The 26,010-nt window shown below is 61.5% G+C and overlaps 1 protein-coding gene across 2 annotated transcripts in view; it reads right to left on the bottom strand.

Moving 5' to 3' along the window:
• The window catches only part of CDH15 (cadherin 15), a 30,810-nt gene extending 27,579 nt beyond the window's left edge, over positions 1 to 3,231 (bottom strand). For both annotated transcript variants that reach the window (XM_039503309.1, XM_039503310.1), the window contains exon 1: positions 3,110 to 3,231. In XM_039503309.1, the coding sequence (XP_039359243.1) occupies positions 3,110 to 3,163 (54 nt within the window). In that variant the 5' untranslated portion in view covers positions 3,164 to 3,231. The remainder of the gene's footprint in view (positions 1 to 3,109) is intronic.
• Positions 3,232 to 26,010: the final 22,779 nt, after the last annotated feature.

The following is a 26,010-nucleotide window of genomic DNA, read 5'->3' as shown; positions in this document are numbered from 1 at the left end:
CCCAGAGAGACCTCCTGTCATGGTGGCTGCAGGAGAGGAAGGGGTTAACGCTGGGCTGGCTGTGTCGGGCCTCACTGACTGGGCAGTTCAGCTTAGTCCCAAAACTCGGTCTGGGGGGGGCATCGGCTGAGGGGCATCGGCAGCGCTGGGTGTAGGGGGAGCTGGGGCCTGGGACAGGTGGAGGGGAGCCCGGGTCGGGATTGAGGGGCGGCAGCCAGGCTGTGTGGGGCCCCGCCGACAGCTTTTTCACATTTCACACCTGTCACTGATCCCCTGGCTGTTGCGTGACCCAGCTGGGCAGCATGACGCACCCACTGCTATGGGGCTGGGCCACCCCCTACCTGGGGCGGGGGTCTGTGGTCTGAGCAGACTCTGGAAGCACCTTGTGTCAGGGGTGTGGTGTCCCAGAGCAGGAGGAGACGCTGGTCGCTGGCACATGGTTGGACAGGGGGTGTCAGTCTTCACTGGCCCTCTTCTCCAGCCTCCCCAAACCCTCCTCCCCTTTGCCAGCCCCGGCACCACCCTCTGGCCGGCACCCACCAGGATGGGCTGGGCGGGAATGGCGTCTCCCTCCCGCTCTATGGTGCACTTTCCCCGCTGCTGGGGGTCAGAGTGCGCCTGCTCCTTCCCCTCTGCGGGGACCTGCGGGGCTTAGCCAGCAGCTCCTGCCCCACCTCCATCCGGCACAGCCCTGCCCCAGACCTGGCTCAGCAGGAATCAGCTTTGGAAAACGCTCTTGGTTACATTTCTGGAACAACTGCTAGCAACCTGCCATGATCCCTGCGGCTCCACCAGATCCCCATGGCTTCACCAGCCCTCCCCTCCCACAGGTCTACCAGATCCTCCCTGGTTCCAACAGACCCGCCAGGTCTACCAGACCCTTCCCGGTTCTACCAGATCCTCGTGGCGCCCCACCAGATCCCCACAGCAGACAGACGCCTCTCCCAGACAGCCAAAGCCCTCCTGCCATGGTTCCTCTGTGCACATGCGTGTGCAGCACAGGAACCCCTCATGAGCGCAGTGGTGCTGCCTGGGTGCTACTGAGAGATTTGGCCATATGGGCGTGTGCGCACGGATAGACTATGTCACAGTGTGCGTGTGGCAAGGTGACGGTGACTATCTGCACGTGGGAACGCACAGCGCATGGCTGTCGCTGTGGCCGAGGTGACCGGCTGCAGGCGTGTGTGTAGGTGACGCTCTGATGGGCCAGGCATGCTGGCACCATGCTCTCCGCTCAGGCCAGGGGTGGGGCTAGCAGGCTCCTGGTGGCTCTGCCGTGCCCACTCCTGCTTCCTGGGTGTGCGCCCAGCCGGGGATCAGGAGCTGTGCAGCGGGGCCATGTGGTGCCAAGTGCCCGGCTCAGCTTATACAGTTCCCTCAGCTCTGCTTTGGCCCAGCTGCCATTCCCTGAGGAGGGGCGGGGAGGGGGGGCCTTGTTTTGACTAGGAACCCTGACTGGAGCCGGCCGGGAGGGAGTGCTCCCGCCAGCTGTCGGCCCACCTGCCTGTCCATCACCAGGGCACTGCCCCTTCTCCCAGCTGCGGAACTGCTCCCAGCCCCGTTAGCCGAAGGAAAGGGAAGCCAGGCTGGAGTGGGGTGAGAGGGAGTTGGGGGCACGCTGCGGGATGCTGGGGCCTGGAGGCGCAGCAGGATTCTGAGAGGGGGTTAATTGCTCTTTAAGCCCTGTGTCAAAGGCCCTTTCCCAGCGGTGTCCTGCCTGGAGAGGAGCCCCAGTGTCTCAGGGCTGGTGCACCACAAACCACTGTGCTCTGTGGGGCCAGGACTGTCTTGGTCTGCGTTTGTACAGCGCCTGGCACCACAGGGTCCTGGGCACTACCGTAATACACCTAATAACGTACAGCGCCTGGCACCACAGGGTCCTGGGCATTACTGTAATACACCTAATAACCTACCGTACGTGGCACCACAGAGCCCTGGGCACTACCGTAATACACCTAATAACATACAGCGCCTGGGGCCATGGGGTCCTGGGCATTACCATAATACACCTAATAATGTACAGCGCCTGGCACCATGGGGTCCTGGGCTATTACTGGTGCACCTGGGCACAATTAGTAGCACACACACACACACACACACACAGCAGGAACTGAGGGCTCCTTCCAGAACCCCAAAGCCCCAGGCACTGAACACACAACAGCTAACACTACAGGGGGGAATGCGCCCAGGGAAGGAGGGCTCCCACCTGTCAGAGATGCCCAGACACTGTGGTGAGGGCCCCCAATATGAGACCCTGGACACTAGGGTTAAGGACACTCTGTCACTGCATGGGGAGGGCAGCAGACCTGCACCTGGAGGCGTGACACCTTGAAAGCCCCTTTGCACAGATATGGTTTCACAACAGCATCAACTGCACAAGAACTGCTGCAGCCTCCTCCCACCCCCAAAATCTCCAGCAGCTGCATTTCCCAGGGAGGTGGCACCCGGAGTGCCCCCCCCGCATGCAATATATCCAGTGCATTCAATCCCTTCCCCATATGGGGGCACCCCACCCCCACCCGTACACAGGATGGGGATGCCAGGAGTCCCTAGAGAACTGGCACAGCGGGGTGAGCCGCCCCGTCTCCTCTCAGGCTGGCCATGGGCAGAGGTGCTGCTCCTGCTCCACCTGAGCTCCAGACTAGGACTCCTGGTCAACAGGGTTTCTGTTCTGGGCCCCGACCCTGTCTTCTGTGCTCTGCTCTCCTCAGCCCTGGGCTCCATGAGCCGGGACAGCTGTCTGTCCCCCCGCCTCCTCCCCCCAGGCTCTGGGAGCAGGGCTCTGGGCTGAGCGTGGTCTTTGGGCAGATTATTTCCCCTCAGGCCCCTCCAGAGCCTGTGGGACTCCCTTCCACACGGGCCTGGTTTAAACCCCTCACAGTCTCGCCATGCAGGGGCTGAGCTGGGGGCCTGGAGACTACCAAGCACCCAGCGCCCCTGGGGGTGATGCTGTGGTTGGACCCCAAGCCACGGAAGCCCCATAGACCTGTGAGCCAGACCAGCTCCATAAACCTCCCTTCGGTGGCCACTGCCGCAGGGCGTGGTGCCACCTGCCGCAGAGCTGGGGCTGGGCATGGACGTCAGCGCCTGGACCGCTGCCTGCCCTTACCTGAGCCCAGAGAGGCGTCAGGAGGCAGAAGGCGAGAAGGCAGGAGCTTTCCATCCCGACCGGCCGGCCGGTCCCCGGGCTGGGAGTGTCAGCGCCTCGGGCAGGGACCGCAGGGCTCGGAGTGGGAGCGACTCTCTTGTGTGGAGCTCTCCAGTCCGGAGCTAAAATAAAACTGTTGTCTGGCTGAGTGACAGCACATGTGCTGTGCATGCGGGGGGCGGGGGGGGGATGGGGGATATTAGTGTAGCGGGGAGAGAGCAGCTGTCCCCATTACACAGCGCTCAGGTCAGATATCACCCTGCCCACTGCACTGGGGGTGGGGGGATGGGCAGGGTTAACCCTTTGTGTGGCAGCTGCAAGCTCCGGACCAGGAAGCGAGTGCCAGCCCAAGGGCTGCTAGCCAGGCTGAGCTGAGTGTGGTGCCAGGCTCACGCCAGTCAGCTCAGACACCCGCCCACCAGAGCCACGGCCGCTTTCGCTCCTTTCGGTTTAGTTAAACCGGCTCCTAATCAACACAGGCTACTGCGCAGCTAGCGCCTTCGCCCCCATCAGCGTGTCTGGCGAGCCCTTTGTGCCGGTCAGACCCACCTGGGGGGGGGGGTGCAGGGAGCCTGCCCTGGCTGGACGCCCCACAAGGGCTCCAGGCGCTGGGCTCAGTCACGGCACGTCCCTGCAGGGCCTCACCCTCGCCGTGTTACAGCCACCTGCTCATGATGGATGAGGCCCGGTTCCATAGCGGTACCATGGCTGCAGCAGTGTGCGAACGGCAGGGCCTTCGGCTCCCCGCACCCTCTACAGCTACAGCCCCCCACCCCCCGGCCCGGGGTTACACACCAGGGCCCGCAGAGCGTCCCACACAGCTCTGCCCCGGAGACAGGGCAACACAGACAGCTCACCCCTCCCTTCAAACCCCGCCGCCTTCTCTGAGCCCACCTCAGGCAGGGCCCCAGCTCCTGCCCCATCCCTGCCCTCCTGGTGGCCAGTGTGGGCTCTGCCAGTGCCTGCAAGAGCCTGGAGCTGTGTCGGGCACAGGGGAAATGGCCGGTTCAGGCCGCGGTTCAGACGGTCCCTGCCCCAGCTAAACAGACCAGACAGACCCAGGGCCGGGGGGAGGGTTACTGGCCCCCGGGTCACACTGGGGAGCAGCGGCACAGAGAGATGCTCTCATTTGCTGCCCACTGTTGCAAGGGTGGAGAGCCCAGGGAGGTGTGCAGGGAGCCTGGGCTGCCAGGAACTTCTCCACTGGCCTCTCCGCCTGGCTCCAGCTCTGGCAGGCGAAGGATGGCTCCGAACAGCTGCCGCCAGTGACTCAAAGAGCCGCTCGCCTGCCAGAGGGAGAGGGGGTGAGTTTGGGCACATGGGGGGGGCGCAGAGCTGAGGGCAGGGACAGGTGGCAGAGCTGTGTGGGCGCAACAAAGCTGGAATCAGGAGCTGTCTTTGTTTATTTCCTGTCGTTCCCTGTGGATCCTCTCATCCCTCCACTCAGGGCCTCTGTCCTTAGAGCCAGGGTGGGTCTGAGGCTGGCCCCTCTGCAGGGTAGTGCTTCTGCTATGTGCCCTGGCCAGAGGGGGCGCTCCCTCCCCTGGAACCAGAGCACATTGCCTCCACTACTAAGAGCCAGGGGCCGAGTGCCAGGCATGAGCTCACTGCCTCCCCATCACACCCATCCCTGGCCAGCCAGGGGAGCAGGGCAGGGCTGGAGTCTGCCTCTGGAAGGCTGCTCTGATGCTGGGCCTGGCCGTTAGCAGCAGGGGCTCCCTGTGGAGATCCCCACCCTCATGGGTGGCTTTGCACAGCTGGCTGGCCTGTTCCTGGATGGGGCAGCAGGTACCGGGCCCTGGCATGGGCAGGAGGGGTATGGCTGCCTGCCTGCCTGCCTCTCTATCCCCTGCTGACCCATGAGCCAGAGTCCACCACTACCATTGCCGCCTCCCTGGGGTTCACAGCAGCAGGGCTGGCTCATAACTAAATGGTGCCCCAGGTGAGGAGCATCTTCGGCTCCCCTCCTCCATTTGTTAAACTTTTGAAAAACCTTATTTTTTATTGCATTTGTAGCCCATTTCACGACGCTGATGCACCATTTGCATGCACGATTTACCCCGTCATGTAAGATGATAGATTTGCACACTAGGATCTGTAAAGCTGCTTTTATTCACACCACATGTAAGCAAATAAAAAAAGTTTCCTCTAAGCTTATAGAAACTTTTTCATTTCTAGAATAAGTGAAATATACAGTAGAACCTCCGAGTTATTAATTGACCAGTCAACCCCACACCTCGTTTGGAACCGGAAGAACGCAATCAGGCAGAAACCAAAAAAAAGTAAATACAGTACAGGGCTGAGTTAAATGTAAAAAACCAGGGAAAGCAGCATTTCGATTCTGCACAGTAAAGTTTCAAAGCTGTGTTAAGTCAACGTTCAGTTGTAAAGAACCAGACAGTTTTGATGAGACAACAACCTCCATTCCCGAGGTGTTTGCAGTTCTGAGGTTCTGCTGTCTGAACATCAAGACACTGAACTGTGCACCAATGCTGGGTGGCCCAGTACTAACTAGGGTTACAGTAGGTGACAATTTTAGCATGTTACTTCTTTTGAACTAAAGGACTAGAGTTAACAGTATTTCTTCGCTATTGTTGCGTAGCTAGGGGTTCAATCACTATCTCTGGCGTCTCGTTAAATATGTCCTTTATTAGGCTCTACTTACACTTATTAAGTTGTAAATCACACGTACACTTTCACAATTACTCACTAAAACACGGTTCACAATATCGCAGCTGGGATCTCATGTCACTTCAGTTCATTCTGATAGCTCACTGCCTGCCCCTTATATACCTGCGAGGGCCTGGCTGACCATGTTCTAGGAGGGTGTGACGAAGCGGGGGGCGTTTCTTATTATTTCAGTGGTTTGCATGCAGAGGGTGTGGGACTCAGTTTCCCTGTGTGTTACTGGTTTAACGAGGTGGTGGGAGAAGGAGTTTGTTGTTAGAGAAGGCCAGTGGTGGCACTTGGGACCCGGACGACAGCCTGGAGAATGGATTCCTCAGCGACAGGGCCGGCTCCAGGCCCCAGCACGCCAAGCGCGTGCTTAGGGCGGCATGCTGCGGGGGGCGCTCTGCCGGTTGCTGGGACGGCGGCAGGCGGCTCCGGTGGACCTCCCGCAGGCATGCCTGTGGATGCTCCACCGGAGCTGTGGGACCAGCGGATCCTCCGCAGGCACGTCTGCAGGAGGTCCACCGGAGCCGCAGGACCGGCGACCGCCAGAGCTTCCCCCGTGGCGTGCCGCTGTGCTTGGGGCGGCGAAATTGCTAGAGCCGCCCCTGCTCAGCGACTGGTGACCGGGAGGCCCCACTTGGAGTCACAGCCGGTTCTGGACAGTGGGGAACAAAGGAGGGATGAGAGGAGAGCCTGAGAGGAGAGGAGGCCCAGGCAGCCTGTTTATAGAAGACAAAGGACAGAGGTGGGGCTTGGGGGATGGTGAGATCAGATGCCCAGCTGGGAGGAGGGGGGCTCTGGGCTGGGAGCAGAGAGCAGCCAGAGCCCACCTGGAGGCTGGCGAGACCTCTATGTGCTGGGCTGAGGGAGGCCAGGCCTGAGGCCTGGAGAGGTTCCTGTGCTGGGTTCAGACACTCAATAAACCTCCTGTGTTACGCTGGCTGAGCGTCGCTCCGGGCTAGAGACCAGGGGGCATCAACCCCTCTGGGAGTGGGGCCCCAGGTGTGTGAGTGCAGAGCGAGGGGACTCCGAGGGGCCCCACTGAGAGACAGGTGTGCTGAAGACGCAGAGAGGTGCGGTTCCAGGAGGCGGAGGGGCCTACAGCTTAAACGTTGAGAGAGTCGCCCCCCAGCAGGGCTGTCACACTGCAGGGACCGTACGGAGCCGAGAGAGTGGCCCCCCAGCAGGGCTGTCGCTCTGCAGGGACCATACGGAGCCGAGAGAGTGGCCCCCCAGCAGGGCCGTCGCTCTGCAGGGACCGTACGGAGCCGAGAGAGTCGCCCCCCAGCAGGGCTGTCGCTCTGCAGGGACCGTACGGAGCCGAGAGAGTCGCCCCCCAGCAGGGCTGTCGCTCTGCAGGGACCGTACGGAGCCGAGAGAGTGGCCCCCCAGCAGGGCTGTCACACTGCAGGGACCGTACGGAGCCGAGAGAGTCGCCCCCCAGCAGGGCTGTCACACTGCAGGGACCGTACGGAGCCGAGAGAGTCGCCCCCCAGCAGGGCCGTCGCTCTGCAGGGACCGTACGGAGCTGAGAGAGTCGCCCCCCAGCAGGGCCGTCGCTCTGCAGGGACCGTACGGAGCCGAGAGAGTGGCCCCCCAGCAGGGCTGTCGCTCTGCAGGGACCGTACGGAGCCGAGAGAGTCGCCCCCCAGCAGGGCTGTTGCTCTGAAGGGACCGTACGGAGCCGAGAGAGTGGCCCCCCAGCAGGGCTGTAGCACTGCAGGGACCGTACGGAGCTGAGAGAGTCGCCCCCCAGCAGGGCCGTCGCTCTGCAGGGACCGTACGGAGCTGAGAGAGTCGCCCCCCAGCAGGGCTGTCGCTCTGCAGGGACCGTACGGAGCCGAGAGAGTCGCCCCCCAGCAGGGCTGTCACACTGCAGGGACCGTACGGAGCTGAGAGAGTCGCCCCCCAGCAGGGCTGTCGCACTGCAGGGACCGTACGGAGCCGAGCGAGTCGCCCCCAGCAGGGCTGTCGCACTGCAGGGACCGTACGGAGCCGAGAGAGTGGCCCCCCAGCAGGGCTGTAGCACTGCAGGGACCGTACGGAGCCGAGAGAGTGGCCCCCCAGGAGGGCTGTCGCACTGCAGGGACCCCCGTACGGAGCCGAGAGAGTCGCCCCCCAGCAGGGCTGTCACACTGCAGGGACCGTACGGAGCCGAGAGAGTGGCCCCCCAGCAGGGCTGTCGCACTGCAGGGACCCCCGTACAGAGCCGCGAGAATCGCCCCCCAGCAGGGCTGTCGCACTGCAGGGACCGTACGGAGCTGAGAGAGGGCACGAGGCCTGGGGGTCCGTGACAGAGGGTCAAGGAAAATGTCGTTCTCAGAAAGTCTGACAGGTTCGACGAGATTCTTCAACGGTCCAGAACGTGCTGGGAGGTGAGTGAAAAATGAACCCGGCTACGGAACCAAGCCCGGCACCCCCAGCCCGGCTCCCCTCGAGCCCGGCACCCCAGGCAGCTGCCTGAGTCACCTGCCCCTAACTCTGGCCGCACCCCCCCGGCCGCAGGGAGGAGCAGGGACCGGGCACTGGCAGGGCCTGGCATGGAAATGGGCTGGGAGCGAGCAGCACTGCCCCCTGCTGGCAGGAACAGGCCAGGCTCCGCCGCCAGGCAGGAATGTGGCAGCTGCTGAGGGCAGTGCGCTGTGACCCCGCTCTCTATGCCAGGTATGTGGGAGGAATCTCGCACCGAGCTGGCCAAGCGGCACACGCAGCAGCCAGCTACCCCCCAGCCAGCTCCACTCCGGGAACAGCGGGCAGCAGCAGGCCTGCAGAGCCAAGTCACCTGCTCCAGCAGCTCCGGCCCCAGCCCTGCCGGAGGGGAGAATCGCTGCTGGCAGTACAGAGCCTATGACACAGAGCTGACCCTCCGCCCCCGTGAGCAGCCCTGTGTGGATGCACACACCCACACACCACACCCACACCAGCCAGCGCCTGTACTCTCCTGAGGCACAGTCGCTACATTAACGCCTCACATGTCCACGCTGAGCATGGCTGGGCTGCGGCTCCCCCGCAGGGTGCAGGAAGGGCTGGTGGCTCCGAGCCAGGCACGAGGGAGAATGGCATGGAGGGAAGCGGGCAGCGCTGAGTTCTGGGTCTGGCTGCTGCAGTGCTGAGAGCTGGTGCATCCACGGCTGCCCATGCACACAGCTGCCATTGCACACTTGGGCACACTCACCCTCACCCACCATTGCACACTGGGCATGCTCACCCTCAGCTGCCATTGCACATTGGGCACGCTCAGCCCCACCCGCCATTGCATGCTGGGCACACTCACCCTCACCCACCATTGCACACTGGGCATGCTCACCCTCAACTGCCATTGCACACTGGGCATGCTCACCCTCACCCACCATTGCACACTGGGCATGCTCAGCCCCACCCGCCATTGCACACTGGGCACGCTCAGCCCCACCCTCAATTGCACGCTGGGCACGCTCACCCTCACCTGCCATTGCACACTGGGCACGCTCACCCCCACCCGCCATTGCACGCTGGGCACACTCACCTGCCATTGCACACTGGGCACGCTCACCCCCACCTGCCATTGCACGCTAGGCACGCTCACCTCACCTGCCATTGCACACTGGGCACGCTCACCCCCACCTGCCATTGCACGCTAGGCATGCTCACCTGCCATTGCACACTGGGCACGCTCACCCCCACCCGCCATTGCATGCTGGGCATGCTCAAATCCCCCCCCACACACACACCTGCCATTACATACCGGGCATGACACTCCCCCGACCACCATTGCACACTGGGCACGCTCACCCCCACCTGCCATTGCACACTGGGCATGCTCACTCACTCCCCACTCCCCCCTCACACACTGGGTTTTGCTCATACCCACACATGCTCCCTACAGCTCATGAGCTGGAATGAATGAGCCTGAGAGCTCCCGCTCGCCTGGCCAGTTCCCTCCCCCTCCCCCCCCAACACATCCCCGGGGCAGTGCCCCTCCCACTCCCCGTCCCCGGGGCAGTGCCCCTTGTGTGCTGAACACAGACAGCAGAAGCCCCATTCTCAGCCAGCTGGCCAAGCAGAGGAGACCCCTCCATGCACTGCCCTGAGCCCCAGGCCCTACCCCTCTGGGCAGGGCCACCCTTCCCTGGGCCGCTCAGTGGCAGAGCCCTCCCTTTGCCTGCTCTCCAGAATGCCGAGTCGCTGCACAGGTGCCGGGACCATCTGTCCTCTCGCAGGGCGCTGGACAGCGTCCAAGGCAGGCATGGTGGTGGCAGCAGCAGGCCGAGCCAGCACAGGCAGACGCTCTGCTGCACAGGGCTGCTCCAGCCCGGGTCCCCTCCACACCAAGGGGTTTCATTGCCCCATCCCTGCAGGCAGATGGACCAGTCCATCCCATAGCTCCCGCTGCCATTTCCATCTTGCATTTGGGGCTGAGACCGAGCACCTACAGCTTTCTCCTGGCAGCCTCCTGCCAGCCCTGGGGTGCTGCTGAGTAGTGAGCACCCACTGGGCACGGCGCCCTCTTGCCGCTGCAGCCTGGCAGGATGGCACGTCTCACTGTAGCACCAACGGCTCAGATTTTAACACCCACGGAGAAATCCCTGCTGCTCTTGGCAAGGGGCTCCAATGCCCCCCTCTGCCAGGGCCGTACCCACCTGTTGTGTAAGGGCAGCAGGGGCTTCCCCACCCAGGAGCAGCCCAATCGGGGGGGGGGGAGCAGCGCTAAGGGAACCCACCAGAATCAACCTGGGGGTGTCCAATTGCACCCCTGGCCCGCGGGGAAGTGGAGCACAGACCCTAGGCCCATGGCCTGACTTGGCCAGCAGGGGGTGCTCACTCGTCCCCACACATGGTAGAAGTGGGAGAAGTTTTGCTAATTGTCTGGCAGCAGAACCAGGCGAGCCCAGGGGCTGGGAGAGACGCTCAGGGTCTGCTGCAAAACGCTCATGGGGCAGAAACCCAGCACCCGCCCCACAGGGCCTGCCTAGGGGAGCAGTGGTGGCTGCACGGGCCAAGACCCCCCAGCCTGTTCTGTCCATGGGGATGAAGCGAGACCGGCCTGTCCCTGAACAGCAGTAGCCGTGTCTGCTCTCAGGTGCAGACCAGAGCATGGGGCGCCAGGCAAGCTTGTCCTGCTGCTGCCCAGGCGGAACCTGCTCTGGGCTGGGGCAGAGCAAGGCAATTTGGGGTGTGAGCATTGCATGATGGGGCCCATGGCTTCAGCCAGTGGCAAGGCATCCCCCAGGCCTGGGCAGCAGCATGGGCACCATTCACTCCCTGAGGAACAGCAGCAGGGGTGCGATCCCCTCCGGAGCTGCAGGGGCAGTTCACATCCCAGAGCTATTGGTTCAGGCTCTCTGCAGACTCAGGCAGACATCTCTGTATCTGTCACACAGGTTTTCAAGCTTTCCTTTGTAGCCATCAGGAACAGAAACACACAAACTGAAAGCCTATGTTCTGTAATCGCATGACTCCTGGAGCTGGGCCCCAAGCCATGGGGCTAGGCCTGCATCCAGCCCGGGATCTCTAGCCAGGGCACAGTGCTTGGGGCTCTCAATGCAGCTCCGGCATCTGCTTTACATTCACTTTTAATAGTTCGAGCAGGAGCTAGAGTCAGAGCTGGGTCACAGCCACCACTCCTTTCCCGAGTGAGTCAGAACCAGACCTGGGACCGAGTGGCCACTCTTCTGGAGGCGGGATAAGAATCTGGACCAGGTTGCAGCTGCCCCACCGGTGCTGAACCAGCAGCCCTTGTGAAGAGCATCCCAGCCGCACCTTCTACTCTGCCCTCAGCCCTTCGAAAATCAGCCCCTGGCGTCGGGGGCCCTGAGCCATGTCATGGGACGGGTGCCAGGCCATTGCCAGCGCTGCCCTCCCCAGCCCCATGCTGCCCTGTGGTGCACCCGTTCCTGCATCTCACCACTCACCCATGCCAGCCTCACACCCAGAGAACCAGCTTCCTCCCCAGCATCCATCAGGCTAATGAGCAGCTAATTATGGAGGAGAGCTAATTAGCAGCTCAGACAAAGAGCAGAGGGAAGGGAGGGCAGGGCACCCCAAGGACTCTGGCACTCGAGGTTGTGAGCTACACGGGCCAGGCTCTTAATGCAGAAGAACCTGGCATTGGGTCCGGCCTTCCCTGGACCCGGGCGAGGAGGGGTGGATTTTCCTCACACCCCACAGAAAGGCTGGAGTGATCCAGTGAGGAAAGTGCTGCAGGGGGGCACCTGAGACCCTTGGACACGGAGTTCCCAGCAGTGGCTGATCTCAGCAGAGCCCTTGGCCAACAGCTTGTGTCTTTCCCTCTGATCCCCACCCAGCAGCAGAGCCAGGAGGGGAAGAGCAGCAGGGAGGCTGCAGACGGGGAAGGAAGGGGGCTGAGCACAACGTGAATGGGGAAGCCAAAGCCACCCGGGGTCATGCTGGTGGCACCACAGCCCTGTGCAGTGCGTGGCTTTCAGTGCCAGGGCGCCCAGACCCCCCCTCGCGCTGCTGGATGAGGGAATCCTGCCAACCTGAACCTTCCCGCTCAGGGCAGCTTGCCGCTCCCAGGAGCCACTGGGGCCGAGCTGCCCACGAGCAGGGCCGCTCTCCCCAGGCCTGCCCAGGCTCCGAGCACTGGCTAGGGCGAGGGCTGTTGCTCTGGCTGTGTCAGAAGCTACTAAAGTTAGATATTTTTAAATCAGCAGAGCCAGATAAATTGCACCCCAGAGTTGTAAAAGAGCTGGCCGAGGAGCTCGCTTTTCAGCAAGTCTTGCAGCCCTGGGGAAGTTCCAGAAGATGGGAAGAAAGCTAAGGTTGGGCCAATTTTTAAAAGGGTAAAGGGGGTGACCTAGGTAATTATAGGCCCATCAGCTCAACATTGATCCCGGGCAAGATATTGGAGTGGCTGATACAGGACTCAATTAATAAAGAATTAAAGGAGGATAATGTAATTAATTGCACTCCACAACAGTTTATGGCAAATAGATTCCTCTCAAACGAGCTCAGGTTTTTTTGATGGGATTACAAGTTTGAATGAGAAAGGTAATAGAATTGACTTAATATATGGTGACTTGGTACCACACGACATTTTGATTAGAAAAAGTCTAAAATGCTATAAAATGAACCTGGCACATATTAAATGGATTAAAAACTGGCCACCTGAGAGTCTCAAAATGTAACTGTAAATGGGGACTCGTCCTTGAGCCGGGGCGTTTCCAGCGCAATCCTGAAGGGATCCGTTCTTGGCCCTATAACATTTAACATTGTTATCCGTGATCTGGAAGAAAACATAAAATCACCTCTGCTAAAGTCTGCAGGTGACAGAAACATGGGAGGAGTGGTAAATAGTGAAGCGGCCAGGTCACTGATTCAGAGCCGTCTGATCGCTTGGTAAACTGGGAACAAGCAGGGTTGGCTCCAGGCACCAGCGGAGGAAGCACGTGTCTAGAGCGGCACCTGCTAAGGGGCGGCACAGTCCGGGTGTTTTGTTTTTCTTTTGCTTGGGGTGGCAAAAATGGTAGAGCCGGCCCTGGGAGCAAGCAAACCCTATGCTGCTAAGTGTAAATGTACCTATCTAGGAACGAAAACGTAGGCCACACTTGCAGGATGTGTGATTCTATCCGGGGAAGCAGTGACCCTGAAAAAGATTTGAGGGTCATGGTGGATAATCAGCTGAACAGGAGCTGCCAGCGCGACGCTTTGGCCCAAAGAACTATTGCAATCCTGGGATGCATAAAGAGGGGAATGTGGAGTAGGAGTAGAGAGGTGATGTGACCCATTTGGCACTGGTGTGACGGCTGCTGGAACCCTGTGTCCAGTTCTGGTGCTCACATTTCAAGAAGGACGTTGATAAATTGGAGAGGGGCCAGAGAAGACCCAGGGGAATGATGAAAGGATTAGAAAACCTGCCCTAGGGAGATGGGCTCAAAGAGCTCAGTCGATAGCGTAACAAAGGGAAGGTTGAAGGGGTGACTGATCGGTCTATTGGTATCTACACGGGACAAATATGGCTCTTCCCTCTAGCAGAGGAAGGTCTAACACGAGCCAGCCATTGGGAGTTGAAGCTAGAGAAATTCAGATTAGACGTAAGGCATATTTTTAACTATGAGAGTAATTAAGCACTGGAACAGTTTCCCAAGAGTCAGGGTGGATTCTCCGTCCCTGGCAACATTTAAATCAAGAGTGGGTGTTTTTCTGAGTTCTGCTCTGGGGATTATTTGGGGCAGGTCTCTGGCCTGTCTGTCCAGCAGCTCAGACTGGATGAGTCACAGATTATGCTCTCAGCAATGGTCCTTTCTGGCCTTGGAATCTCTGAGTCAGCGCTCGGGAGCAGCTGTCAAGTGAGGCCGAACAGCGCAGCCGAGGCAGCCAGGGCTGGTCATGCCAGGGCCGGATGGCCGTGAGGCCTTTTCAAAAGGCAAGAGCAGGACACCTGCAGGATCCCCACCCCATTCCATGGACCTGCCCCTGCTCTGCCTTTTCCCCCCAGGTCCCTGCCCGTTGGCCAGGCCAGAAGCTGGAGCTGGGCTGGGATAAGAGCCGCCCAGGGAGCCCAGGATGCTGTGGGGAGCCCCAGACCCTCCCCCTGCCCTGGGTGGGTGGCTGAGGGCCCAAGAGCAGCCCCCGGCCCATGTCCCCACCCTCTGGGGTGCACCAGCCAGGGCAGCTGGAGGGTCCGGGGCTCCCCCCAGAAGCCTGGGCAGCTCTTACCGCAGCCTGGCTCCGGCCTGGCCAGGGTGGGGCCTCGGGGAGGAGCAGGGGCTGAGCCTCCTGGCGAGGGGGGGCTAAGGCCCCCCCTCAGGCCCCCTCCCAAGGGAAGAGGCTGGTGTCACCCCTGCACCTCGGGCAGGCACGGAGCGGCGCTGCAGGGAATCCGGGAGAAAGGCTGTCCTGGAGTCATTCAGCCTGAGACCGGGACTCGAACTCTGCACCTTGGGACTGTCCTGCCCACTCGGGAAGGGTGAACACCCTAAGCACGCAGCGCCCGGGATGCTATTTTCAGACCAAGCCCAGCTCCAGCCCCACTGTGTAAAAACAGGAGCCACCCCAGAGGAGACTACAGGTGCCTCTCTGGTCTGATGCCCATGAGACTGAGATCTGGGTCCAGCCCCTTGGGTGCCTGGCACTCCCCAAAGCAACACAGACACCCTCGGTGCCTGCCCCCCAAGCGCACAGCCCCGACTGCTCACACAAGCAGCACCGGGGGCGGGGACAGTGGGTGGAGAGAGTCTGGCCCTGCTGCAGCAGCAATGCCTGTCCCCTACCCAGCCACGAATCCTGTCCCCAACCCCCAAATCATCCCCTCCCCCCAGCCTGCACATAGCCCCCCACCTGTTCAGCCCCCACCTTCCCTCTGCTCCTCCTAGAGTTCCTCACTGCTCCCCCGGCGTGGGGTCCCCTCTCCCCTTCCAGGCTGGGGGAGAGCAGCTCCGTGGGCTCTTTATCCCCCTCTGTGCCTGCCCAGGTGGGTGCTGGGCATGAGGTGGCCTGTTCCAGCTGCTGGGGTTGCAGAGGCGCAGCGATGCCCCGGCCATGCACCCACTGCAGGGAAGGGTGGTGACACAGAACCCACTCTCCCAGAAGAGGGTCCCCTACGCAGGGGTGATCCCCAGGAGCCAGGTAAGCTGGCGTCAGAGCAGCCGTGCCCCAGCAGTGCAATAGGCGGCCCCCTCAAATACTGCCCCCTCCTCACGCCACGGCCACCACAAAGTGGCCAAGACCTCACCTGTGCAGCCAGCTTCCTGCCCCTTAGGCCATCGTGGGGCATGACCCTGAGTGAGGGTCTGACATGGCAGTTTTTAGCATACTCCGTCTCCGTGGCAGGTCTAGACACGCCCTTGGAGGTCGCTCGCACATGTCCTGAGGCAGGCAGCCGGGCACAATGGGAGGCAGGAGCAGCAGGGTTGGTGAATGAGGGAGCGAGCTGCCAGGCGGTTACAACGAAGGAGAGCCCAAAGCAGCGACTGGCAAGATGGGGGCAGAGAAACAGAGCAAAACAGAGTCATAGAGCCATATGGTTAGAAGGGACCCCAGGGCCATCTGGTCTAGCCTCCTGCCAAGATGCAGGATTTAGAGCAGGTTAGACAAACACCTGCCAGGGATGGTCTAGATAATTAGTCCTGCCACGAGGGCAGGGGACTGGACTAGACGACCTCTCGAGTCCCTTCCAGTCCTGTGATTTGGATTTGTTGTGTCTAAACCATCCCAGACAGATGGCTCCAGCCTCCTTTGGAAAACCTCCAGCAAAGGAGCTTCCACGACCTCCTGAGGCATCTGTTCCATTATCCTACTGTTCTCACAGGGAGGAGGTTCCTCCTGAGGTTTAATCTAAATCTGCTCTGCTGGAGTTTGGTCCTGTCCTCCGTGGCAAGAGAGAACAACTTTTCTCCAGCTTTTTTATGGGAGCCTTTCAAGTATTTGAAGACCAGTATCATGTCCCCCTTAATCTCCTCTTTTCTAAACTAAACATTCCCAGTTCCTTCAGCCTGTGCTCACATGGCTTGTGTTCCATCCCCGTGACCATCTTTGTCGCTTGCCTCTGGGTTCTTTCCAGTTTCTCTATATCCTTTCTGTACAGCAATGACCAAAACTGGGCACAGTTCTCCAGCCGAGGCCTAACCAGCGCCGAGCAGAGCGGTACTAGCACCTCCCGTGACGTGCGTGCTCTGCCTCTGTTACTGCAACCCAAAATTGCATTCGCTTTTTTTTTGCAACAGCATCACAGTGTTAACTCATGTTGAGGTTGTGATCCACCACAACACCCAGCTCCTTCTCAGCAGTGCTGCTGCAAGCCAGTTATCCCCTGTCCTGTACTGGTATATTTGCCTTTTCTTCCCTACGTGCAGCACCTCACATTTGTACTCGCTGAACGTTTTTGTTTGTTTGTTTTCTATTGGCCGGTTCTCCAATTTATCAAGATCATCTTCCGCACGGCGATGGCAATGGGAGGGATGCAATGGGCTGGCGAGCTCGTGGTGCTCCTGTCTCTTTGGGGCCTGCAGCAGGTGGCGCTACACGTATCTTGGGAAACAGAGGCCCAAGTGAACAGAACAACACCTGGACCCGCTGTCACAGACTCACAGCTCGTGCCCACTCGTGGCCCCGTGCGGTCCGTGGGGGGTGCCCCTTTCAGTGCGACAGCCCTTCTCGGGGGGCCACTCTCTGCCGGGGTCAGGCCCCTCCACCTCCTGGAGCCGCACCTCTCTGAGCCTTAGCGCGTCTGTCTGTGCCGTGGGCCCCCTCAGGGAGTCCCCTCGCTCTGGACCCCCGAGGCCTCCTCACCCCTGAAGGGGTTGCTGCCCCCTGTTCTCTAGACCGGAGTGACTCTCAGCCAGCATAAAACAGGAGGGTTTATTGAGCGTCTGACCCCAGCACAGGAAACTCTCCGGGGGCCCTTGGGCCTGGCCTCCTTCAGCCCAGCACATCCCAGTCCCCCTGCATCCAGGTGGGCTCTGCCTGCTCCCCCTCTCCAGCCCCAAGCCCCCTCTGTCCATTGTCTTCTCTCCAGGTAAACAGGGTCGTAAACAGGATGGCCTGGGTCTCCTCTCAGCCCTCCTCTGGCCCCTCTGGCTGGAACCGGCTGGTCAGGTCACCGGGGTCCTCTCCCCACAGCCCATTGTCCTCCCACTGGCCAGAACCGGCTGCGACTCCTGAGCTGCGTCTCCAGGGCACCAGGTCACCAGTTGCCGGGGTCTCCATCCTCCAGGCCATCGGCCGGGGTCCCGAGTTCCCTCTCTAGTCCTCTGTACCAACAAACTCCCTCTCCCCTCCCCTCGTTAAACCAGTTAACACCCGGGGACACTGAGTCCCACCCCCTGTGCATGCAACCCCCTGGAAAACCCAGAAAACCCAAGAAACCCCCCCACTTCATCACATCCCCAGTCACAGCACCAGGCTACAAGGGCTGCTGGGGAGCAAGGACCCCAGAGATCTGGCTTGAATCTCAGCCCCGTCACCTACTCAACTGAGGCAAGTTCCTCAGCTCTCTCCCTGCTAAAGGGGTGACCTGCCTGGGCAGCTGTGGGGTTTCATTCATTCCTAGCTGCAAAGTGCTAGGTGAGCCTCGAGCGGAAGGCACTATGCCGACTGCGCCCGGCTTTACCATCTGCTAGCCAGGGGCCCTTAATACCAACCGAGTCTATAAAACAAATAACCCCCCCAATACCGCACAGCACCAGCGCCAACCGGCACCACAATCAACCAGAGCAACTCCACAGCTGCCCTGCCGGGGGCTACGCTTGCGAGCGGGCAGCAGGTGGCAGCATTGCACTGGCAAACCAGGCCTGGCCCGGCCAGTGACTGACCTGGGCTGGTGCCACTCAGCCCCCAGCAAGGTCCCCGGGGTGCTGCCCGCTGCAGGGCCCTCAGCACCAGGCTGGATCCGGCCCTCATGGCTTAGCACGAGCGGCGCTGGGCATCCCAGCTGTCAGACCTGGGTTGGGGGGCTGGTCCCTGACTAACCTAGAGGGGCCCGGGTGCAGCCTTCACTGCCGCCCCTGCTCCATTGCCCTCGGGTGCTGGAGAGCTCAGCACGCAGCCCTCCGAGTCCTGCTCTGGGCCATCCAGCGCCCAGCACTGCAAGCAGCTAACGCCAGGATCCGCCCTCCCCGCGTGGGTCTGCTTTCCCCTGCTTGCGGGCCAGTGGCTTAGCGACTTAGGGCCCGTCGACGCCGGAGCGAAGGACCCGCTGCACGGCCGCGGCTGGCCCGGGTCAGCTGAGTCGGGCTTGCGGGGCTGTCAGACCCTCGCGGGGTCCCAGAACTCAGACTCCAGCCGGAACAGCTCCACAGGCCCTTCCATTGCTGCTCACCCCGAGTGGGGCTTTACTCCGAGTGACACCAGAGGGGACTGGGGCGCAGGGCACTCGCGGTGCAGAACTGGCCTGCTTGTCGGCCCTCCTCGCTGGTGATCTGCTGGCACTGAGGTGCCCAGAAGCGAACGTGACTATTCCCTGCACAGCGACGCCAGAACAGGAGCTGCTGCGGGGGGGGTGGCGCTGCACTAGCTGCCCCAGGGCAGTTCTAGTCACTCTCCCAATGCCAGTGAGCCAGAGAAACGCCCCAAGCACCCCCCTCGACGTTCCTCCCACCGTCTCTGCCCAGCGGGGAGCCTGGGCTGTGGGGTAAGCTGAGCAGCACCCACTCCACTGTGTTAACCTCTGGAGAGTGTAAGAGGAATTGCTTCCTCTGGGCCTTAACTAACACTCACAACCGCGCCCAATCTTTCCACATATGCAGAGCACTGAACACCAGCCGTGGCCAGAGCTCAGCCGGGAACCACAGTGGTGTCAGGGACCAGGACAGTCCTGCCCAGTGGCTGTGCCTCCCCTCCCCCAGAGGTGTCTGCTCTGCAGCATTGGGCTAAGTGAGTCCTATGTGCCGCTCCTTGTGGTATCTGCAAGGCCTGTTCCAAGTGAGGGATTTGGCTGCCTTTGACCCCCACCCCCACTCAGGTGGAGACGACGACACATGGGCGAAGGTGGAGAGAATTAGACCCAGTTCATACGCTCCTTTAGTAAAGCTCTGTGTGACCTTCTCAACGGAACGTTACAGAAATGCAAGACTACTCTGAGTATCATTAACGTTAGGTGAACCAAGTCCAGGAATCCAGGGAGGAGCATGGTCTGATAGCTAGAGCAAGGGGGCCTGGGAGTGAGGACTCCTGGCTCAGCCACCAACTTGAAGTGCTTAGGTAAACCCCTGAACCTCTTTGCCTCACTTTGCTTATCTGTGTACTGGAAACCATACCCATCTCACCAGGGAGATGTGAGGCGCGTTTGGAGAGCCATGGGCAAAAGGTGCTAGGGAGGTGCCAAAATGTTATTTATCCACCACTGCACAGCAGCCACCTCTGGGGTGAAAGAGGGCAGCTGTGAAGAACACATAGCAACCACAAAGTGGGCTGGGATAGGAAGCATCAGGACAGCCTGCACGCACCCGTCAGTTACCAACTTGCAGTCCGGAGACAAGTAGTGGGGTCTGGTCAAGCTGGGTGAGGGCACCAGCGAGTCAGGGGCAGGTACCAGGTTACAGACAGGAGGCAAGTAGCCGAGTTAGGAACAAACCAGGACCAGAAGCTGCTGGAGTCTGAGGCCCACAGCAGGGCGAGATCAGAACCAGAAGCAAGCAGCCAGCTCCCTGGTTTATATACCAGCTTGGGCCAATCGATGGACTGCAGGGGGCTGCCACTCGGGCCCCACTGGGCAGTACTTCCTGCAGTGCCTGGGGCCAATCAATGGGCTGGGGGGGTTGCCACTCAGACCCCCTGGGCGGTACTTCCTGCAGTGTCTAGCTCCACAGGGTCTCCCAGCCTTTGAATAGCAGTGTGGCAGCTTTGCTGGTCTGGAACCCCAGGGTCTGGTCCTGCAGCCTCTTGCACCACATGCAGAAGACTATTGTTTCCAGTTGAAATGCTAGAGGGGGGCAGGCTGGAATGCCAGGCTTAATGCTCCCTGTCGGGGGGGGAAAGCCCTGGGATCTTTACTACCCCTAAACCCCACCTCTGGTTTTGCACCTTAGCCAAGAGGGCAGCCCAGCCTCCGCTGGGCCAGGGGCTCAGCTCCTGGGTTCTCCCCATGCACATCCTGGCCTGACTCTGTCTTGCTTCCAGTGGCTGCTCAGTAGTCCACCCGGGCATGGAGGTATGAGATCCTCAGACAAACGCTGCTTTAGAAGGGTCAATGAATGAGATGAATCCCCCAGGGTAGAGACAGGCGCAAGCTTTAGGAGCAGGGATGGGCCTGATTTTGGCCTGGGAAGTCGATGGCCCCACGGCCCTGATATTACAGAATTAGTACATATGCAGGAGCATGGGCCACACAGAGAGATGCCTGAGTGGGACCCTAAGAAGCAATTGCCCTTGGTGTGTCTGGTGCTGAAAGGTGCAAATGCCCTTCCCCGGGGTACGAGTGAAACTCACCCAGCCTCTGAAATGCAGGGAGGATGCTGGGGCTGGGGAGGGGATGGAGGGGTAATTACTGCTGCAAACTCCACCCCGCTGTGCGTGGGTGATGGCTCAGGGCCCACACAAAGGCAGCGCGTAGCATTTAAAGGCCATCGGTTGCTTCTCCGCTGCCCAGAATCTCTGCTCCGCTGTCACAAGCCATGTTGTCAAAACAAGCCACTGAGCCGTGGAGAGTGGCTAGTGGCAACGCCAGCTTGTCAGCCCACATATGCCCATCTCGTGTGATGTGAAACCAAACCCAACCCTGGCATCCGTCTAGCTGGGGCAGATGGGCTGCGACAGTGCCAGTGCCCGGAGAGCCCAACTGGCAGAGACACAGTCGCTGCCGCTCTGCAATCCCCACTCACGGCTCAGAGCCCACGGTGGGGAGGGGGCGTCAAGGCAGCTCTAAGCCACCTTCACGCTCCCCCGATTCCGAGGCGGCTCAGCTCCTGTGTAGGTCAGAGCCGTCCCAGGAGGTTTCCCTTTATCCCTGGAGCTGGGAGCCCGTCCGCTGGCCTGGACGGGCAGAGTTCAGCACTCGGGCTGTGCACGGATGAGTTTGGGGATGGCCCTTGGCTGGAGTCCCAGCAGCTCACTCTGGCCAGGGAGCCCTGAGGCTGGAGGAGGGGAGCCTCCGTTCCCTGTCTCGGGGAGGCGCTGGCTCCCCTTCACTCCCCACTCCCTCGCATGGCTCTGGTGCATGGTGGAGAGGGTGGAATGTCCCGGCAGGGCGTGGTGCTGGGCTGGACAGGGAATCCCCTCCGATTGGCTTGGGAAGGCAGGGCCTGGCTGCTGGGAAGCCAGAAAGCGAGTGAGAGGTGAGGGCCGTGGCTGGGTCCCTTAGGTTCCTCGCTCCCTGGTGGGTCAGGACCTGGGCACTAACACACCGCGAAGTGGGGGCTGGGGCCTGCAGCCAGACTCCCGCCCCCTGGCCGGAGCGATAGAGTTGGGGAATGAGGTGAGCAGAGCAAACCTGTCCCAGGCACGTCGGGCACCCAGGCGAACTCACCCCACCCCCCACCCTGACTTTGGGCCTTGCATGTTCCCTCTCCCAGGCCGACCCGCCAGGCCCCTGCCCCTTCTTAGAACCTTGAGACCCTCGTTCCCTCCTCAAAGGCACGTGCACGTCCCTGCCCACTCGCGGGGTTTGTTCCAGCTCTCGGCAAGGTGTCTCTTTCCGTAGCCTGGGCGCTCTCCGGGCGGGGGCAGGGACTCTGACCTGCCCGCACGGCCCCATGTCCCCCTATGGAGCGCTGTGCACAATCGGTGATGCAGCCAGACCCTCAGCAGACGCAGGGTTAATACGGGACACCGGACAATGTCTGTCCCAGCTGCTCTGCCCAGCGTCAGCTCCACCCTGGCTGAGAAGCACCCCCTGCTCGTTGCACTGACACTGCTGACACATTGGGGCCGTCTCCTGCTCCCCGGGCCGGGTGGTACCATGCCCGGGGCTCTGGGGCTACGGCAGGGGGGGATCTCAGAAGAGCAGGGTGACGGGGCGGTGCTGGAGGGCGCCAGGGAGCCCAGACGCTCTGTCATGGGGTGGGGCAGGGCTGGATAATTGTGCCTGCAGCACTAGCCTTACCCAGCATCGGTGCCTTGCTCCGGCGCTTGTGGAGCTCGTCATGCTGGAGAGGGTGAGGCCTGCCCGCCTGTCTGTCTGCATCTATCTGGCTCTCCCTCGCTCTGATGCCCTTGATGAATGTCAAGGCAGCCACTGATTTTCCTGGCAGGGGATGGAAGTGTTTCCACTTCACTGCATCACCCCACGGCCCGCGTGCAGGCGGCACTGCCCCCCTACCCACAGGCCCCTCCAAAGCAGGCCCCTTGATTAGCTGGCTCCTGCCTGACCCTAATGTGCTGTGGCAGGAGGGGGCAGCCGAGCAGATGTTCCCTGCCACTGGCATCGTGGGACTCGGGCGAAAAGGGGTGGGCTGGGCTTGTTTGCGGGGGGTTAGATATGTGGGAGAAAGAGATCAAATTGGATCTGCGACGACGTGACTGTCACAGGTCACACGCGTGGCTCTGCTGAACAAAGCACGTTTTCTCCGGCCTGGGCGCCGGCTTGTGCGTCCGAGCCGCCCAGGCCGGCCACCTACTTGCCCCTGTCCCGGCACCAGTGTTAACCTGACCAGGCCTGAGCAGTGGATTCTGCCTCACCACCCTCTGTGAGGCAGGGCAGGGCTCGGGCGGACGGGCCCACGGCACAGACACTAAAGGTCTTGCACATGGGGAGCCTGTGGCAGGGGGAGGAATTGCTGCTAGGGCTCCTGGGTCCCAATCTAGAGCCTACCCACTAGCTCGCCTTCCTTCCTCACAGGAGGCCTCTCGCCCCCTCCCCCCGGCGCTGGCTACGGGGTTTGGCACCTGTTCTGGAACCAAAGGGCTCTGGGCTCCCCCAACCTGGTGAGCGAGCTGTGGCCTCAGGTGAGGAGCGAATGCATGGAGCTGGGCGTGTGCCCCACGACAGGGCAGGACAGACGAAAACCAAAGCATCGCAGCTGGGCACGGCCCCAGCCCTGGGCAGAGGCAGGAGTGGGGTGCCAGCCCTTTGCGTGGCGGGCCCAGTGCCAGCCCCGTCCCGTCCCCCCGAGGCTGAGAGCCCAGCCCCACTAAACTCAAGAGCCAAACTCCACTTGGCCTCAGTGGGGCCTGGATTTCCTGTTTGCTTTGCAGACAGCACCTACTCCCATGCCACATGACAGCAGGGCCGCCACCTACTGATCCACGGCCCGGGGCAGCGGGGCGCCCCTCTGGGACCGTCCCACGGGCCCCCAGTGTGGAGGCAATGGGTCTGGCCAGCCCCCCGGACTGGGTGCTCTGCTGCTCTGGTAGGCAGCGTCAGGCCTGTCGGGCGCACTTTGGCAGCGTAGCCACGGCAGTGCAAGCAGTGGCGGGGTGGGGTGAGGTAGCCACTCCGGTACATCCCCAGTGGCTCAGGCAGGCTCCGGCTCGGGACAGCGACACGATTTTAGTGCACTGGAGAGCTCGCACGGAACTAGGGCGTGGGTGCACGACTGGGGCACGTCTCTGCCAGCAGTGCTGAGGGCCGGGGGATCAGGAACAACAGAACTAGCCCCCCAGTGAGGCGAGAAGGACTCCAGACTCCACGGCTTAGAAGGCTCCATTTTTCTGCCGGAGAAGCTGGTGTAACATCTGCTCCCCTCCCCGTTTAACGAAATGAGGTAAAATCCTCCCTGCAAAATCTGCAGGAGTGTGGGAGGGATTTCACCTCTCCCCTCCTCCCCCCAAATATCCAGGGCGGGGAGATGCCACCCCCACCGGCGACGGGGGCGAGCGGCAAGCCGTGCCTGAGAGGACCCAGTTGCTGAAGGCTGGAGAAGCTGCAGTAAAGCCACCAGAGCCTGGGATTTGATAAGGCCATAAAAGAGAATGTCAGCTCTGAGGTGTGGGAGCGGGTCCCAGCGGCAGCGCCCGAGCGCCGAGACGGGAGACAGCTGCCTGGTATTTACCCGCGCGGAGCGGGAGCTGCCGCAGCCTCCGCCCAGTGACGAATGGCAGGACCCGGCGGCTAGGCCCTGGCAACAGAGCAAGGAGTCTCACCGGGAATGAAGCTGGTGGCTCTTTCTGGTGCGGTTCCTGCAGCGCTCAGTGCCCCGAGGGGATGGCTGTGTGACCAGGCTGAGCTGGGCTTCTCCTCCAAGGCTGGCCTGGCTCGCAGCCGTGCCGGGTCGGCCTGAGACCAGAGCTGCCCCTTAACCCCTCCCTGTCTGGTGCGGGGCTGAACACCCGCCAGGCCGGCAAACGTACGGGCCCTTTACAAACACGAAGCCTGGGGCCCAGCCCTTAGCGACTGTGGGTAGGATTCTGCTCTTGCTGTCGAGTCCGGCCGGTGTCCTGGGGAGATTTCGGCCCCTGGGAGCCAGCAGAGCCCCCAGCTGTTCTGGGGCTGGGGAGTGATCTGGGCTAAGACCAAGGGCTGGACTGTCCCTGCCCTGTCGTTATTCACACCTGTGCGAAGTGCCGCTCGCTCGGGCCAGGCGGATGATCGGGGGCTCCCTGCTCACCGAGCCAGCCCAACCTGGGTCCCCATGCCACCGCACACCGGACACAGCACGCGCCATCCCCTCGTTCCCCACCCTCCCCCACACCACCCCCACACCACCCAGCCTGACCCACAGCCTCCTGGTTCCTGCCCCTTCCTCTCCATTCCCCTTGGCCAGGCCGGGCTGACCTCTCGCCACAGGGCCACTTGGCATTAGTGTTCGCTGTTACTAGTACTGTGCTAGTCCAGCCCTGGACCCAGCACCACGGGGATTAGGGTCTGGAGGGGGTTGGAGCTGGGGGATTGTAGGGTTGGAGCTGGAGGGCTGGAGACGTGGAGCAGGGGGATTATGGGGGTTGGAGCTGCAGGGCTGGGGGATCATGGGATTGGAGTTGGGACAGTGGGGGTTGGTGCTGGGGGGCTGGGGGATTGTGGGATTAGATCTAGGAGGAAGTGGGGGTTGGAGCTGGGCCTCTGGGAGGGTTGGAGATGTGGAGCTGGGGGATTGTAGGGTTGGCGCTGGGGGGCTGGGGGATTGTGGGGTTGGCACTTGGAGCTGCAGGGACGCAGTGTGAGACTTACAGGCTCCAGCGCCATGTTCTCATTTGAGCCCTGGCGGTGCGGGTGGCTGTGCCACTCCCCTCCAGGCAGCGATTTCTCCCGGCTCCTCCCCGCGGGTTCACAGCAGCGGTCGCAGTCCGGGGGGGCCTGCCCCTTGTCACTGCTGCCCAGGGAGAAGCCGCTCCTCCGATGGGCACGGCCTGGGCCCTCTGCGCTGCCCCTGCACCGCAGGACCCATGTGGGGGCAGCAGTGGGATCTGGGAAATGGGCCGAGGGCAATGGGGGACCCGAGAGCCAGGCCTGCGGTTGGGCCCCATCGGGGCTGCCCTGCTCACTGCCACCTGGCGCTGCCTCCATCTCCCCGGCCAGCCGAGACGCCTGCCTCAGGCCGGCCCCGGGAACGAGCCCCACAGAAAGGCGGGAGCCGGGCGGCCCCGGGAACGAGCCCCACAGAAAGGCGGGAGCCGGGCGGCCCCGGGAACGAGCCCCACAGAAAGGCGGGAGCCGGGCGGCCCCGGGAACGAGCCCCACAGAAAGGCGGGAGCCGGTCGGTGGAGGTGAAATGCAATAACTCAGGGCATCCTTGGCCGAAATTGATTCTATTACAGCCATCGATCGCCTCGGAACGGCCCCTCATTTCATTTAGTCGGCTGCTTCCGATCCTTTGCTCCTAAATGTGTCGTCAGTTCACTTGCTATTGATTGAGAGATAATGGCTCCGGGGGCGAGCC

The sequence above is a fragment of the Mauremys reevesii genome, linkage group 16 (genome assembly GCF_016161935.1).
Source record: "Mauremys reevesii isolate NIE-2019 linkage group 16, ASM1616193v1, whole genome shotgun sequence".
In the NCBI taxonomy this organism is placed as follows: Eukaryota; Metazoa; Chordata; order Testudines; family Geoemydidae; genus Mauremys; species Mauremys reevesii.
This window is presented reverse-complemented; position numbering and strand designations above follow the sequence as displayed.